The sequence below is a fragment of the Lynx rufus genome, unplaced genomic scaffold (assembly GCF_022079265.1).
Source record: "Lynx rufus isolate CCGP_SWC_20201006 ecotype Redwood Valley unplaced genomic scaffold, mLynRuf1.p SCAF_2, whole genome shotgun sequence".
Classification (NCBI taxonomy): domain Eukaryota; kingdom Metazoa; phylum Chordata; class Mammalia; order Carnivora; family Felidae; genus Lynx; species Lynx rufus.
Window position 1 is genome coordinate 214,088,653 of NW_025814834.1, and position 17,662 is coordinate 214,106,314.

At 52.6% G+C, this 17,662-nt stretch overlaps 1 protein-coding gene across 2 annotated transcripts; it reads left to right on the plus strand.

Annotated features, from left to right (window-relative positions):
• Positions 1-3,388: 3,388 nt before the first annotated feature.
• KIAA2013 (KIAA2013 ortholog) lies at positions 3,389-10,298 on the plus strand. Of its 2 annotated transcripts, XM_047084292.1 has the most exons (4): positions 3,389-4,434; positions 7,237-7,535; positions 7,611-8,090; positions 9,598-10,298. In XM_047084292.1, exons 1-4 carry the CDS (start codon positions 3,402-3,404, stop codon positions 9,613-9,615), a joined length of 1,830 nt encoding a protein of 609 aa, XP_046940248.1. In that variant the 5' UTR covers positions 3,389-3,401; the 3' UTR covers positions 9,616-10,298. The 2 variants fall into 2 exon arrangements, with proteins under 2 accessions (XP_046940248.1, XP_046940247.1); XM_047084291.1 differs by having other exon boundaries at positions 7,237-8,090.
• The last annotated feature ends 7,364 nt before the right edge of the window (positions 10,299-17,662 follow it).

Here is a 17,662-nt window from a genome sequence, read left to right on the forward strand (position 1 = left end):
GTTAGGTGACTTGCTAGCAAGGGGTAAGGCCAAGAGATTTGAAGCCCAGAGAGCCTGATGTCAGGGTCCTCTCTTGACTCCTGGCTTTGTTGTAGCTCTGTTGCTTACCCAGGGCTGTGATTCCCCTGTAGGGGTGGGAAGTGGGGAGGGTGGGTGATTGGCGGTGGGGGGAGTGTTGAGAGTGGCAAGGGAGTTACGAGCACAAAGTAATGAGGCTCCCCTTTGACCTAGGAATCTGCTTCCAGGAATCGCTCCCCCTGAAACATTCATGTAAGTAGGCCAAGATGGATGTCTATTACATAGTTGTTTGTAATAGCCAAAATAATTATGTGGCTTTACATTTATTGAACACTCACGATGTGTCATGCGCCTTGCATACCTTGCCTGCATTGACTCAATTATGCCTCAAAAATGTAAGACACAGGGGTGCCTGGCTGTCTCAGTCGGTAAAGTGTGCCACTCTTGATCTATGGATTGTGAGTTCGAGCTCCATGTTGGGTGTAGAGATTGCTTAAAAATAAAAACTCTTTAGGGAAAAAAACATATAGAAGGCAGATTCTCTAGTCATCCCCATTTCACAGGTAGAATCAAGCCTGGTCCAGTCCTTTGTTCTCACCACACTGTGCCGCCCAGGTACTTCTGCCTTCTCGAGGGGGTTGAACGGATCCTGTCTTTCTAACTGTAGGTCATGGATTCCTGTACATTTATGAACATATACTGTGGGGTTTGTGAATTCCAGGTGGAAATTAAGAATTGTGTTTATGGGGCTGCCTGTCTGGCTCGGTCAGAAGGGCATGTGATTCTTGGAGTGCCTGGGTGGCTCAGTCAGTCGAGGACTTTGGCTCAGGTCCTGATCTCATGGTTTGTGAGTTAAAGCTCCATATGGGGCAGCACCCTCTGTCCACCTCTCTCTGCCCCTCCACCACTTGTGCTCTCCCCAACATAAATAAATAATAAATAAATAAATAAATAAATAAATAAATAAATAAGTAAACTTAAAAAGAAAAAAAAGAGGAGGGGTGCCTGGGTGGCTCAGTCAGTTAAGCTACTGACTTCGGCTCAGGTCATGATCTCACAGCTTGTGAGTGTGAGCCTTGCATCGGGCTCTGTGCTGACAGCTCAGAGCCTAGAGCCTGCTTTGGATTCTGTGTCTCCCTCTCTCTCTGCCCCTCCCCTGCTCACACTCTGTCTCTCTCTCAAACATAAATAAATAAATAAACAAACAAACAAACAAACATTAAAAAGAAAAAAAGAGGAGCATGTGACTCTTGATCTTGGGGTCCTAAGTTCAAGTCCCATGTTGGGTGTAGAAATTCCTAAAAAATAAATAAATAAATAGGGGTGCCTGGGTGGCTCAGTTGGTTAAGCATCCAACTTTGATTCAGGTCATGATCTCATACTTCATGGGTTCGAGCCCAGCGTTGGGCTCTGTGCTGAGATTGTGATCTGTGCTGAGATTGGGCTCTGTGCTTTGGATTCTGTGTGTGTCTCTCTCTTTGCCCCTGCCCTGCTCATGCTCTGTCTCTGAAAAATAAATACACAATTGGGAATGCAAGCTGATGCAGCCACTCTGGAAAACAGTATGAAGGTTCTTCAAAAAACTAAAAAGAGAACTACCCTACGACCCAGCAATTGCACGACTAGGCATTTATCCACGGGATACAGGTGTGCTGTTTCGAAGGGACACATGCACCCCGCATGTTTATAGCAGCACTATCAACAATAGCCAAAGTATGGAAAGAGCCCAAATGTCCATCAATGGATGAATGGATAAAGAAAATGTCATATATATACACACACACACACACACACACACACACACACAGTAGAGTATTACTCGGCAATTAAAAAGAATGAAATCTTGCCATTTGCAACTACGTGGATGGAAATGGAGGCTATTATGCTAAGTGAAATTAGAGAAAGACAAAAATCCTATGATTTCACTCATATGAGGACTTTAAGAGACAAAACAGATGAACATAAGGGAAGGGAAACAAAAAGAATATAAAAACAGGGAGGGGGACAAAACAGAAGAGACCTCATAAATATGGAAAACAAACTGAGGGTTGCTGGAGGGGTTGTGGGAGGGGGGATGGGCTAAATGGGTAAGGGGCACTAGGGAATCTACTCCTGAAATCATTGTTGCACTATATGCTAATTTGGATGTAAATTTTTAAAATAAAAAATTAAATTTAAAAAAATACACATTATAAATAAATAAATAAACTATTAAAAAACAGTTGTGTTTATGCTTTGATAATAGCCTTGGAAAAAAAAAAAAGGTAAGCATAGTTGCAGGATCACCTGGACAGGCACCTTCTCACGGGGTGATGGCATTCCCAACTCTGCAAACATATGTCTGCTCACCGCCCACAAGAAGCCACCTCAAATGACCGTTTAAAATTTTCAACAACTGAGAAGCACTGTCTGACTTTGGAATGTCCTGAAACCAAAGTGGAAACAATTGCTCCATTGTCCTCCCCTGTGCTCATATTGAATTTTTTCCCTTAGAAACAAAGCAAAATTTCTCTTCTGCACGGATGATTCACAATTTAAAGTCATTTTCAAATAATGAGACTTTAGTGTCTTATGTTATTTAATAAGTTAAAACTCAGGGTGACATCAAGAAGATGACGTGGTGTGGCAGAGAAATGAGACAGTCCTGGGCGGGATTCGTGTCTCCATATGCTGATCTGGAAGAGTTGGCAACAAAATATTTTGTATAAAGTCTAGTTTACGGTGGCTTCTTTCTTTCTTCTCTTTTCTTTCTTTCTTTCTTTCTTTCTTTCTTTCTTTCTTTCTTTCTTTCTTTCTTCTCTCTCTTTCTTCCCTGTACTAAGGGTTTTTTTTGCAGGGAAAATCATCATTTTTACACAAAAGTTAATTTTTTTTTTTTTTTTTTTTAAATCGTAGGGCTGTTGAAACCATCAGTAGCAAATGGGGCCCAACACGTGTTCAGTTTGGCTGGCTCAGTGTTTTTTTTACAAGTAAGTTGGACGCTCTCACGCCTCCCCCCCCCCCCCCCTCCCCCCCGCCCCAGACCCCAGCCGTCTCTGACTTCGCTCTATCAGCGGGGGAACGGGTGGGCCAGCCCCTGCGGCTCTGGTCAGTTCCTCGCCGAAGCTCCGCCCCCTTCTCTCCGACCCGCCCCTGTCTCTTCCCTCCGCCCTTTCCTTCCCCTTGTGTCGCAAAAGACTCGGCGGCGCTTGACGGCCGGGGTTGTTTGACGGCCGGTGGCAACCGAGAGGGAGGAGGAAGCAGCGGTGGCTGCTGCTGCGGCGGCTGCGGCAGGGGCCGGGGTGGGCGCCGCGGTCCGGGCCGGGGAGTGAGGCGCGGGCGGCCGGGCCGGTGGGCTGGGCGGCGGGCCCGGCGGCCGCCCCCGCGCCGCGCCTGGCGGCCCGATGTGGCTGCAGCAGCGGCTTAAGGGGCTGCCGGGACTGCTGTCGAGCAGCTGGGCCCGCCGCCTACTCTGCCTGCTCGGCCTCCTGCTGCTGCTTCTGTGGTTCGCCGGCTCCGGGGCGCGGCGGGCCGCGGGCGGTCTGCACCTGCTGCCCTGGTCCCGCGGCGAGCCGGGCGCCGCCGAGTCCTCCGCCTGCCTGGAGGCGGCCACCCGCGCCTGGCGCGGCCTGCGGGAGCGTGGCGAGGCTGTCCCACTGGGCCCTGGAGTGCCGGCCCTGGTGGCCAACGGCTTCCTGGCACTGGACGTGGCCGCCAACCGGCTGTGGGTGACTCCTGGAGAGCGAGAGCCCGCCGTGGCGCCGGACTTCGTGCCCTTCGTGCAGCTGCGACCGCTGAGTGCGCTCTCCGAAGCCGGAGAGTCAGTACTGTTGCTGCGTGAAGGGCTGCTGCGCCGAGTGCGTTGCCTGCAGCTCGGGACCTCAGGCCCCGGCCCTGCGGCCGCCGCCCCCGGACCCGCCTCGGCCTCCGGGCTCGTCACCGGATCCGGCCGCGACTGCGTGCTGCTGCAAGAGGACTTTCTGGCGCACCGGGGCCGACCCCACGTCTATCTGCAGCGTATCCAGCTCAACAATCCCACGGAGAGGGTGGCCGCGCTGCAGACTGTGGGGCCCACTGCCGGCCCGGTCCCCAGAGCCTTCACCAGTACCCTGGAGAAGGTGGGAGATCATCAGTTCCTCCTCTACTCGGGCCGGTCCCCGCCTTTTCCCACGGGGCTGGTGCACCTGGTGGTGGTGGCGGCCAAGAAGCTAGTGAACCGGCTCCAGGTGGCTCCCAAGACACAACTGGACGAGACAGTGTTGTGGGTGGTGCATGTTTCAGGCCCTATTAACCCCCAGGTGCTCAAAAACAAAGCAGCCAAGGAGCTCAAGGTGGTCCAGGATTTGGCACGGAAGGAAATGCTGGAGCTCTTGGAGATGCCAGCGGCTGAGCTGCTTCAAGACCACCAGCGCCTCTGGGCTCAGCTCTTCAGCCCAGGTGAGGCCTGGCCAGTTCTTGGGCCACAGTGCACACCTTACACCAGGGCCTCCGCGGCCCACCCTGGAGATGCCCCACTAAAGTCTGCAGAGTTGACCCTGAAGGGGAGCAGTGGGGGTGGTTAAAGGGAGCTTGGCCATTGACCTGGGCTGACTCTGCTCCACCGCTTGGTATTTGTGCGAGCGACGTGGGACCAGTTTACTGATCTCCATGGGCTTGTGTTCAGTAATAACAGGAGCACCTCAGAGGGCTTCTGTGAGTCCGAGGAAGGAATGGGCGTAAAAGACCGGCCTTACTGTTATTTGTCCTCATAAATGAGGCCTGATTTGGAGAGTGGTTTTGGGGGTCAGCTTGTAAAGGATAAATCAGGCAGAAGGGCCTGGCGGGTCCCCAGATTCTTTCTTTCCTCAGTCCCTCACAGTCTGGCTGGTGACAGGCATGCGCTTTTTTTTTTTTTTTTACATGTTTGTTTATTTTTGAGAGAGGCAGAGAGAATGCAAGCGGGAGAGGGTCTGCAGAGGGTCTCTGCACTGATAGCAGAGAGCCCAATGCAGGGCTCGAACTCACGGACTGTGAGATCACGACCTGATCCAAAGCCAGATGCTTAACCGACTCAACCACCCAGGCATTCCCCCCCCACCCCGCCCTTTTAAGTGTATTTTGAGAGAGAGATCGAGAGAGCATATGAGCAGGGGAGGGGCAGAGAGAGAATCCCAAGCAGGCTCTGCACAGTCAGCATGGAGTCCCACAGTGGGGCTCAAACTCATGAACCATGAGGTCATCATGAGCTGAAATCGAGTGGGATGTTTAACCGACTGAGCCACCCAGGCCCCCTCCCCCCGCCTTTTTTTTAAAGTGACCTCTGCGGTTCGTGGGGCTTGAACTCAACAACTGAGATCAGGGGTCATGTGCTCCATTGACTGGAAGGGAATGGAACCTCTCCAGCAGGTGGAATGCACCCACCAAATAAAAACTTCCTTCCCCTAAAGACTGTTGAAGTAAAGGAAATCCTATTCTAGGTGAAAGAGAGATTTTGGTTTCCAGGGTGCTCGTTGTCTAAATCCTTGTATTTAGTTGCTCAAAGTGTGTTTCACTCGTTCAGCAAGTATTGATCGAATCCTGCCAGGGACTGTTCTCCATACAACGGATAGAGAAGTGACCAGAACAAAGCGCCTGTTTCATGGTGCTTGCTTAAATTCTGGATGGGAGGAAGGCAATAGTAGAAAAGTGAAAGTCGGAATAAATAAGCCAGATTGCTCTTTAGAATACGAAGTTCCATAGAGCGGGGCACCTGGGTGGCTCCGTCGGTTAAACCAGCCAGCCCTTGATTTCTTGTGTCAGGCTCTGTGCTGACAGTGAGGAGCCTCCTTGGGATTCTCTCTCTCTGTCTCCAATAGCGCTTGTGCCATCTCTGTCTCTCAAAATAAACTTAAAAAAAAATTTTTAAAGTTCCGTAGAGAAAAATTAAAAGTATGTGATTGAGGATGACTGGGTGGGGTTCAGAGTGGGGTGGGGGCCTCTGTTTAGCTCCAGTTGTTGGGGAGGCCTTTCCAAGGAGGAAGCACTTAAGCTAAGACCTGAATAGCAAGAAACTGACCATGTGATGATCTAGAGGGAGCTGGCAAGTCAGAGGCCCTAAGACAAGAGCAGGTTTGGTTGAGAGGCCAGGTGGGTAGCAAGCCAGGGAGGGGTCGAGGTAGCCAGATCCCGAAGGGCCTTGTAGACTGCGGTGACGACTGTGAATTTGATTCTACGTGGGGTGGAAGGGAGAGCAGAGACAACTGTCGGATGTACATTTTTCAGGATCCCCTGGCTGTTCTATCCAGAATATAGACTATAAGGGACAAAAGTGGGACATGGAGACCAGATGAGAGGATTTTGCAGGAGCCGAGGTGAAAGAGGAGGGTGGCTGGCACCTGAGTTGTGGCCGTGGAGACAGAAGTGGATGGCTTCTGATACTTTCAGAAGTGGCGCCACCGGGACTTTGCACGGACTGGGCATGGGGCGTGAGAACTGGAGGGTGACTCCTGAATTTGTGGGGAGCGCTCGAGCAAGTGTCTGGAGATAATTTGTGGAAGGATTGCTTTGGGGCTGGAAGAACTCAGCACGTCAGGTCCCAAATGCCTGTCAGGCGTCTGGGTGGAGACCCCAAATGGGCAGTTAGCTGTTCTGAGTCTAGAATTCATACAGATTTGGGAGATCCGGTGTTCAGATGTTATTTAAAGCTCCAGGACTGGAGCACAGGATGATGGCAAGGAGCAACCCAGGATGGGCCAGAGCGCTGATGACGGTGTTCCGGAGGCAGAGGGCAGGGGGGCGGGGGGCGTGCTGGACTCTTCAACTGGCACCATGTCCCGGCCACGTCTGTGTTCTTCTGGGCGCTGGCAGGATTTATGTTTATTATGTTATTTATGTTATTATGTATAGGATTTAATGTTTATTTATTTTTGAGAGAGAGTGCGAGTGGGGAGGGGTGGGAGTGGGGGGTTGGGACTACGGATCCAAAACAGGCTATGCACTGACAGTGGTGCCTGATGCGGGGCCTGAACTCACGAACCCTGAGATCAGGACCCGAGCCGAAGTTGGACGTCCAACTGACCGAGCCACCCAGGCGCCCCAGGAGGCCCCACTTTGAACAGGATTTTAGGCTTCAGGCCCACCGGGTCAAGTTGGTCATGTGAGGGAGCCAGAGCTCAGGGGAGGCTGGAGCTGCCATTTCCGTCGCTCCCGCTCTTCCCTTCAGAACCTCATCTTCCCGGCCGGGCCGTCCCCGCTTAACGTGCAACCTTTGTGGCGTTTCAGGTGTGGAGATGAAGAAGATCACGGACGCCCACACCCCGTCTGGCCTGACCGTGAACCTGACGCTGTACTACATGCTCTCCTGCTCACCAGCCCCGCTGCTCAACCCCAGCCTGAGCCACAGGGAGCGTGACCAGATGGAGTCGACGCTCAACTACGAAGATCACTGCTTCAGCGGCCACGCCACCATGCACGCCGAGAACCTGTGGCCGGGCCGGCTGTCGTCCGTCCAGCAGATCCTGCAGCTCTCTGATCTGTGGAAGCTGACCCTGCAGAAGCGCGGCTGCAAGGGGCTGGTGAAGGTGGGCGCCCCAGGCATCCTGCAGGGCATGGTGCTGAGCTTCGGGGGGCTGCAGTTCACCGAGAACCACCTCCAGTTCCAGGCCGACCCCGACGTGCTGCACAACAGCTACGCCCTGCACGGCATCCGCTACAAGAACGACCACATCGACCTAGCCGTGCTCGCGGACCCCGAGGGCAAGCCGTACCTGCACGTGTCCGTGGAGGCCCGCGGCCAGCCCGTCAGGATCTACGCCTGTGAGGCCGGCTGCCTGGAGGAGCCCGTGGAGCTGACCTCGGCGCCCCAGGGCCACACCTTCCCGGTCATGGTGACGCAGCCCATCACGCCGCTGCTCTATATCTCCACCGACCTCATGCACCTGCAGGACCTGCGCCACACGCTGCACCTCAAGGCCATCTTGGCCCACGACGAGCACATGGCCCAGCAGGACCCCGGGCTGCCCTTCCTCTTCTGGTTCAGCGTGGCCTCCCTCATCACCCTCTTCCACCTCTTCCTCTTCAAGCTCATCTACAACGAGTACTGTGGGCCTGGGGCCAAGCCCCTCTTCAGGAGTAAGGTATAAAGCCCCCCTGGGTCTTCAGAGCCTGAGGCCCCGGCCTCGTGTTCTAGCCTCAGACTAGGACGGGAGAGGCCTGGGCGGCAATGGGGTGTCCTCCTAAGCCAGTACCCTCAGCCCGCAACACAGACAGGAGCGAGCATGTTTGCAGAGGCTATCAGAAAGCGACTTCTGAGAGGAGACCATAGGGAGGGACAGCGGTGGGGCGCCCGGGTGGCTCAGTCAGTTAAGTGTCCGACTCTTGATTCTGGCTCCGGCCATGATCTCACGGTTCACGAGATCGAGCCCCGCGTCGGGCTCTGCAATGACAGCGTGGAGCCTGCTTGGGATTCTCTCTGTCTCCTTCTCTCTGCCCTTCCCCAGCTTGCATGCGCCCCCCTCCCTCAAAATAAATAAATAAACTTAAAATAATAATTGCAACAAGCCCCTAGATAGACCGGAAACTGCTATCTAAGCCTCAGGTGAGCCCCCTGCGCTCCCTCCTGAGGGCCTGCTCGTGCCTCTCGCTGTGGGCCAGCTAAGGTGGCCATCTTGTCAGCACAAGGCAAGGTCATTCCTCTCATTTCCTCAGACACCTTGGCCCCCAGGAAGCCATGACTTTGAGCACGGTCGCTGTGAGACTCTCATCAGGAATGTGTCTTGGGGATCAGGCTCAGTCCCAGGGGAGGCCGCCCCTTCTGCCCCACCACCCAGTGCTCCATGCTCCGTTGCTGCCACGATTCCCCGGGAGAGGGAACAGAAGGAAGCCCATCGCTGGCAGTCACAGGAGAAAGTTCTCCAGAGGGAGCGGGGCTCGCTTCCCTTTCTCTCCTCTCCTCTTGTCGCACTAGCATGTGCAGAGATAGATTCAAGAGCTCTGGGTCTGTGCTCCCGAGCAGTTGAGGAGCCTGGGCCAGCTCCGGAGAAATGCCTCCTCACCTCCACAGAGGGCTTTGTGCCTTCTGGTTTCTAGTTTCTGGCCCGAGGCCAGGACTTGCGAAGAAGCAGCTCTCAGCCCTGACGGAGTGGGAGCAGGGTGGGCAGCAGGTCTGAGCCTGGAGCTTGGAGAACAAATGGAAGGTCGGATGAAAGAGAAACGTGGCCGAGCTGTAACAAAACAGGTGCTCCGTTTGCATTGCGTGGGTCTGACGGCCTCCGTTAAGCCGGCAGGCTTCTCTGCTCTTAATCTGCCGTATACCCGTCTGCCCCCGGTTCCCCACCCGATCCAGGGGACAGGCCAGACCCTTAATTTTGGGGTGCTACCCCGTGGCCCTCAGTTGACTCACGCTCGAGCTGGGGTCCCGCCAGGGCAGAGCCCGGCGAACGCTGCGTCAGCCCGAGGAGGTGTCCGGGCCACCAACCCCACGGTGGCTCTAGCACGTCCCTGGGCCACAGTGTCTGCAGAGCCGGATCATCGCCCGGGCGGGATGCCACCAGGGGCGTCCCCGTCACCTGCCCCGCACGAGATTTCTGTAGCTTCCATGGGGTTGGTGGTGAACAATAACAACTTGTTTTGTTAATTGAACAGGAAGATCCCAGTGTCTGAGTGAAGTCCCATCTGCACAAGACACCCAGCACCGAAAGTCCTGCTGCACGAACAGGGGATCCTTCGAACGCACCCACCCTTTTGTGCCTTGTTGGGGACGCCAGTGACGCAGAGTGCGTGTGGATGTTCAGGAGTCTGCATCGGGGAGCGGGAGGGGAGGGCCGGTGGACTTTTTGTAAGCTTTCGACTCAATAAAATGAACCTGTATGGAAAATACTTGAAATTGAACTCACTCCTTCTGCTTTCCCCCCTTCTTCTGTCCCAGGAAACAGAGCCTCTTTTGAAAAGACCTGTCTAGGAAAAGTTGTGTTCTATTCCTAATTTAATGTGTTCTTTCTTGACTGAGTTTTTAATTTATTGTTGTTGAGATTTTGCCGGATGGTTTTTGCACCCCCTTCAGACAGTGAATCTCGGGCGGGGATTTCCGACCTACGCCGCCCCCGGGGGGGCATCCGGAGGCCCTGCCGCCTGCACCTGCGCCTGCGTGGAGAGCGTGGGTCTCGGGTCCTCCCCGGTTTGCACGTCGTCTCTTTCTTACCATGAGCCTGTGGAGATCTGTGCTTTTGTACTTCTGGGCTTTAGGGGGAGGTATTTAACTTTCTAGGGGTTGATGATTGTTGGGTTTTGAAATACCAAAGCTTTTTTTTTTTGTTCTGTTTTTAAATAAATCTCTTTCAAACTTCCGTGATCGGTTTGTGTGTGGTTTGAAACCTCTGGAGACAGCGTATCTTCCTCCATCAGCTGACTTTCAGGTAGTGTCTGAAGCAGATGGGCTGCCCAGCCCTTTGGGGATGGCTGATTCCCCCCCACACCTAATACTCCTCTTGAGAAGATGCTGATCCACCTGGGGGGGGGGGGGGTTCGCCAGGTCACCCGGCAGAGCGGGCGGATTGAGGAGCGTCAGCCCGGCCCCTTCCCTGCTGCAGTGCCTCTCCCCCACCTGCCCTAAACAGCCTAGATTTGTCTGTCCTGGGTTTTGCCAGCCCCGATGGCCTTCTGCCCGTTGGTGGTGGTGGTTGTAGGATCTGATGACCCTGCCTTGTGGGGAGGAGAATGGGGCTGGGCCCAGGACCAGAAAGGGACTGAGCTAGGCCTGGCAGCCCGCCTTGGGAGGCCGTGGGCACAGCGTCGTGGGTGCTGCGGCATGACTCCCTGCGAAGCTTGGTCTGCTCGCCACCAGCAGAATGACGCTCACAGCGGCATGCTGGGAGGGAAAGGAAACCTGTATCTCCACCTCTACCATGAGTTGTCCTGGCCCCACCCACCTTCCCTGGATGGTGCAGAGCTCAGAAGTGCCTTCCTCGTCCAGCCGTGGGTCATTGGCCTACCCATTTAGGGAAGCAGGAATCTCACGGGGTGCAGCTGGATGTGGTTTACGGTGTGACGGGCCCTCCAGTTGTTTCGTTAGAGTAGAAGCTGCTTGGGGAGCCTGGGTGGCTCAGTCCATTAAGCGTCCGACTTTGGCTCAGGTCGTGGTCTCACAGTTGGTGTTTGAGCCCCGCCCCGCGTCGGGCTCTGTGCTGACAGCTCGGAGCCTGGAGCGTGTTTTAGATTCTGTGTCTCCCTCTCTCTCTGCCCCTCCCCTGTTGGCACTCTCTCCCTCTCAAAAGTAAATAAACATTAAAAAAAAAAAAAAAAAGGTGGAAGCTGCTTGACAAGAACCACACTTAATGTTCTGCCCCTCTGTTTGGCTTGGAACTCGGCCTATTAGAGGCTCCTAAACGGTAAAAACAAACCCATGTACCTGCTGCCCCGGAAAGACTGACTGAACAACCAGAATTTCAATAAACTCCTTGTGAATTACAGCTCGCGTCGAGCACTCACTCTGGGTTGCTTACTGGACATCCGCGCGGGCCTCTGCGGGAGGAGGTTAGGATCCCCTTGGAATCTTACCAAGTTGCTTTCTCAGGGGTGGAAACCTGGAATGGGAAATTTAATTTCATGCTACTTAGCACTTCCCAAAAGCTGAGGGCTCGGTATGGACGTGTATTAGCTCCCTGAAAACCGACCTGCATCGTGGGCCCCTGCTGATTTGCAAGTCCCCTAGGAGTTTCCTAGGAGTCATCTGAACCTAGTCCCTGTTCAAGAGGGCAGGGAGAGACCAAAGAATGAGGCAGGCCACTCCAGGGGGGTAGGCAGCAGGTGGAGTAAGAAGGGAACTTACTCTAAGAGGCTTGTCTTGGGCTGTAAGACCAGTGGATCCCGGCATCCGCCTGCCACACATTAAAGCTTCTACAGAGGTCTTACCTGGGTTCAGACACGCGCTCAGTCACCATCATAGTGCTGTCCCCTTGGAGCAGCCTCTGGGAGCAGGAAAGGCACTCAGATCCCACATCCAGGGCCAGGGAAGGGGTGAGGAGCCTCTGATCACCTGGGGCCAGCTCACGGATCACTGGAGGTCACGTCCTCTCCATGACACCCTGACAGCCCCCCTCCTCTCAGCCCACCTTTTGCTCTGTGTCCCTGTCCCCCAAATTCACATGTTGAAATCCTAACCCCCAGTGTGATGGTGTTTAGAGGGAGCCCTGGGGGAGGTGACTAGGTCATTAGGGTGGAGTCCTCCCAAATGGGATTCTTGCCCTAATAAGAGAGACCGCAGAGAGCACCCTTGTCCTCGCCTGTGTGTGGGGTGAGGCCACAACAGGCGTCTAACAGCCCAGAAGGGGTGCTCACCAGAACGCACGTGCTGGTCCCCGATTCCGGACTTCCAGCCCCCAGAACTGTGGGAAGCACCTGCCTGTTGTTTCTTAAAAAAAAAAAAAATTTTTTTAGAGATGTATTATGTATTTATTACTACTTTATTTATTTTTAAATTTACATCCAAATTAACATGTAGTGCAACAATGATTTCAGGAGTAAATTCCTTACTGTCCGTTACCCATTTAGCCCACCCCCCTCCCACAACCCCTCCAGTAACCCTCAGTTTGTTCTCCATATTTAAGAGTCTCCTATGATTTGTCCCCCTCTCTGTTTTTGTATTCTTTTTGTTTCCCTTCCTTTATGTTCATCTGTTTTGTCTCTTGAAGTCCTCATATGAGTGAAGTCATATGATTTTTGTCTTTCTCTGACTGACTAATTTCACTTAGCATAATAGCCTCCATTTCCACCCACGTAGTTGCAAATGGCAGGATTTCATTCTTTTTGATTGCCGAGTAATACTCCGTTGTGTATATATACCAGGTCTTCTTTATCCATTCATCCATCAATGGACATTTGGGCTCTTTCCATACTTTGGCTATTGTCGATAGCACTGCTATAACCATGGGGGTGCATGTGTCCCTTCGAAACAGCACACGTGTATTCCTTGGATAAATACCCAGTAGTGCGATTGCTGGGTCGTAGGCTAGTTTTATTTTTAATTTTTTGAGGAACCTCCATACTGTTTTCCAGAGTGGCTGCACCAGCTTGCATTCCCTTTCTTTTTAAAAATGTATTTATTATTTAAAAAAAATTTTTTTGGTTTTTAAAGTTTATTTATTTTGGGGGCAGGGGCAGAGAGAGAGGGAGAGGGAATCCCAAGCAGGCTCCGCACTGTCAGTGCAGAGCCCGACGCGGGGCTTGAACCCACAAACCGTGAGATCATGACCTGAGCTGAAAGCAAGAGTCAGACTGACTGAGCCACCCAGGTGTCCTCCTTCCTGTTGTTTCTAAGCCCCCAGTCCCTGGCACCCTGTTATAAGAGCCCAAACAGACTAAGACAGGCATGTTCTTGCAGTGGAGGAATGGAACTTTTTGGAGGCGAAAACAAACCAAGAAACAGAGATTCACAGGGTCTTAGATGAAGAAGAAACCTTACAGGTTTTAAAAAGTTTTTCAACGTTTATTTATTTTTGGGACAGAGAGAGACAGAGCATGAACGGGAGAGGGGCAGAGAGAGAGGGAGACACAGAATCAGAAACAGGCTCCAGGCTCTGAGCCATCAGCCCAGAGCCCGACGCGGGGCTCGAACTCACGGACCGCGAGATCGTGACCTGGCTGAAGTCGGACGCTTAACCGACTGCGCCACCCAGGCGCCCCTTTTTTTTTCTTTCTTGAGACATTCTGTAACTTTCCTCAGATTCTTTTTTTTTAATTAAAAAAATGTTTTTATTTATTTTTGAGAGGGAGAGAGAGAAAGAGAGAGAGCATGAGTGGGGGAGGGGCAGACAGAGGGAGACACAGAATCTGAAGCAGGCTCCAGGCTCCCAGCTGTCAGCACAGAGCCCATAGAACCCGACCCAGGGCTCGAACTCGTGAACTGCGAGATCCTGAGCAGAGCTGAAGTCAGATGCTTAACCGACTGAGCCACCCAGGTGCCCCTTGTGTCGGATTCTTAAAGGATGCCTGGCTTCAAAACGAACAAGATAACCTCCAGCTCGGGGGTCTTGTTTTTACCCTCCCCCACCCACCACAGGAAGCGGCAGTGGTCTGAGCTTCTGAAGCCTGGTTCGGAGTCTGGCCATTGGGTGGATCACGCCATTTGCTGTGGTGCAGGCGCCCTCCCTGCAGAAAGGAGGCTCAGGGACGGTGGGGTCATCTTGGCTGCTGGGTACCGGCTCAGCAAACTGCTTTACCTGAAACAAGCTATCGGCGGTCTGGCTCTCCGGGTTCCCGGGAGCCTCTCCTCCGGACTTTGGCCAACGGGAGCTTTGGATGTATCTTTGGGTTCAGTAAATATTCACTGTGAATCTTCTAGCAGGCCATGCATCTGGCCCTTGGGTGGCAAAGCGGGAAAGATTACATTTGATGAACATCTACTGTGTGCTTGGCACTTAAGTTTTGTGAGGCAGTGGCTACCTCTGTCTTTTCGTTTCGGGATGGCCAGAAACTAGCACGGGGTAGACGGTCCAGGAATGTTTGTGGAATTGCATTTGTCTGCATTACGCCATTTAATCCTTGTGTTTGGGGTTGCGAGTGACAGAAAACTTTAATTATAAGTGGTTTAAACAGAAGGAAAAGTATTGGTTCACAGAGTAGTCCAGCAGGAGTTCAGGAATGGTTTGATCAAGAACTCAAGTAACATCAGTAGGGCCCAGCTCTTAGCCCTGCTTCCTGTAGCTTGGCTCCCATCCACAGACTAGTTACCTTTATGGTAACAAAATGACCCCAGTTATCCCAAGCCTGATGCCCTCCTAGCAAAGTCAGCAGCGTCTGAGTCTCACTGTTCCCACCCGTGGTGCTGAGGTTCACCTCCCAATGGACAACCCACCCCCCAGTCAGTCGCTGTGGCCAGGCTGCAAGGGATATGTCCGTTAGGTTAGGCCAATCAGGCCACCTCTTCAGCTGAGATGGGGTCAATCTCCAGCCACTGAACAGAGGATACTGGGAGAGAGGTGGTTTCTCAAAGGAAATTTGGGGTACTCTTGTCAGGAAGGAGAAGAATAGATGCTTGGCAGCAAAGCTCCTGGGTCCAGTGTGCCCTGCAGGGGAAGTTTCATTCCCATTTTGCAGATGAGGCGAGTGAAGCTCGGAGACCACAAGGCACTGAGCCCCGGAAAAGGGAGGGGACCACACAGAGTCCCTGACCTCAGGGGATGCACAGTATGAAGGGGAGACAGACAGATAAGAAGCCAATTACACTGCGATCAGAGAGTGGGAGCGTGGGGCTGGCACACTGAACGTCTCCGCTGGAGCGTCAGGGGTGGCTCCCTGGAGGAAGCTGGAACCTGAGGGATGAGGTGTCCACCAGGCTAAGGCATGGGACAGGGCTTTCCAGGTCGTGGGCAGAGCATGAGTAAGTATACAGACGTGGGTGGGGACATTTCGGGAGGCAAGAGGACAGTAATACTCCGGTTTGTCCAGAGTGTAGAATCCTCTAAAGAGAGGTGGGGTTTATCGATCCATAGTGATGGGGTTCTTGAGAAAACGGCTAAGAAGGAATTCTTGAGACGTCTTTGGTGTAACAAGGTGATTTTATTAAAGCACAGGGACAGGATCCGTGGGCAGAAAGAGCTGCACTGGGGTTGTGAGGAGTGACTGATTGTATATTTTTAGGTTTGTGGAGGGAGGGAGATAGTGTAAGTCTCTAAGGAATTTTTTTTTAATTTTTTTTTTACGTTTATTTTTGAGAGACAGAGAGAGAGAGAGACAGAGCACAAGTGGGGGAGGGGCAGAGAGAATGAGACACAGAATCTGAAGCGGGCTCCAGGCTCCGAGCTGTCAGCACAGAGCCCGACGCGGGGCTCGAACCCACAAACCGGGAGATCACGACCCGAGCTGAAGTCGGACGCTTAAGGGACTGAGCCACCCAGGCACCCTCTGAGGAATTTGAAAGCAAGGTTTTCAGGACCTTGAGGGGCTAGCTACTGGTGAGATAGGGTTACTTTTAGTCTTTAATAAAACTAAAACATCAAGGAAGTAAGGCAGCCATGAGTTCCTTGAGCAAGGTCACGTTCTGCACGTTTCAGGTGTCTATCTGCGAGCTGCAGGCTGTAAGGAGATTTAATTTAAGCTACATTTCTCTTGCCTTTGTTTCCCTCACCACGGATCTTTGACTTCTAAAGGCAAGGGTGGGTAGGCTCTCAGACCTAGCTTGTGGCAATGACAACATCACAGGTGACGCTCCCTCCCATGGACTCTCACGTCCTCTCCCCGCGTTACTGTTATAATTGTAGCCAATCTTTACGGCTTCCCCCGAAACCAAGGGAGGACAGTTTATCACCCTGTTTTACAGAAGTAGAAACTGAGACAGAGTGAAAGAGGATGCCTTGCCAAAGGTCAAAGGGAGGTCGCCAGCGCCTCGCAGGATTGACAACCTCCCATCGGCAGGGCAATTACCACTCTGCTCACATCGCTCCTGGTTGCCCAAGCGCCATAGGAATCCATGGGACCGCTCTGTGGGTGTCCCGACATATGACAAAACAGAGGCTGGCGAGCCCAGGAGGAAGGCTGTGGATTCTCTCAAAATAGAACTTGGCCGCAAGGTAATTAGGCAGCATTTCTGGGGAAGGGAGAGCTGGATATAAAAGAGTCGGCTGCGGGCTGGGAGTTGGGGGGACCGGATTCCATCTCCAGCTCGGTCATTATCATCGCGCAACCTCCCATAAGTGAGGTAAGCGTTTAGACTCCAGGTTCCCACCTGTAAAATGGGTCTAATAGCACCTTCCCACTTCAGGAGATGGTCAGGAAGTCCCACTTAAATAGAGGACTGTGTGTGAACGTGCTTTGAGAAGTTCAAAACTTTCTACCCACACAGCGGATGGTTTGCACTGAGTAGCTGGAGGCAAAAGAACGGAGGTCAGAGCTCCTAACCCCGGGTCCGCAGGCAGAATTCAGAGGGCCTGCCAACCTGGATAGGTTTCATTTTCACCAACCTCTGGCTGAAATTTAGCATTCCCTCCCATGGTTAACTTTGGCACTTACGTCATTGTCACAGATGACGATGAACGCATTCATGACCCCGTTATAGTTGTTGCAGAGATCTTGAAGTGATTGCTCATGGTTGTTGCGCCTTTGAATTTTTTTTAAGTTTATTTATTTATCTTGAGAGAGACAGAGACCGTGCGAGTTGAGGAGGGGCAGAGAGAGAGGGAGACAGAGAAATCCCAAGCAGGCTCTGCACTGTCAGCGCTGAGCCCGATGCAGGGTTTGAACCCACGAACCGTGAGATCATGACCTGAGCGGAAACCAAGAGTCGGACGCTTAACCGACTGAGCCACCCAGGCACCCCTCATTGTGCCTTTGAAATTATGGTAGTCATTAAACTTGCTACTAGATCCCAATACTTGGTCTATTAATAAAGAAGCACAGGTTACCAGTCGCAAATTTGTTTTAAAAATATAATTAGGGGTGCCTGGATGGCTCAGTCTGTGGCGCAGGTGACTCTTGACCTGCAGTCGTGAGTTTGAGCTGCACGTTAGGTGTAGAGATTACTTAAAAATAAAATTTAAAAAAATTTTTACATTTATTTATTAAAGTTTATTTATTCACCGAGAGAGGGAGGGAGGGAGGGAGGGAGAGAGGGAGGGCACCAGTCTGAGTGGGGGAGGGGCAGAGAGGGAGGGAGAATCCCAAGCAGGCTTTGCTGGAAGCCAGTGCAGAGCCCAATGTGGGGCTTGACCTCTCAAAA

Coding starts and splice junctions, on each gene's coding strand:
- KIAA2013 (XM_047084291.1), top strand. CDS start 3,402: ATGTGGCTGCAGCAGCGGCTTAAGGGGCTGCCGGGACTGCTGTCGAGC. Junction 4,435..7,236: donor GGCTCAGCTCTTCAGCCCAG/GTGAGGCCTGGC, acceptor GTGGCGTTTCAG/GTGTGGAGATGAAGAAGATC.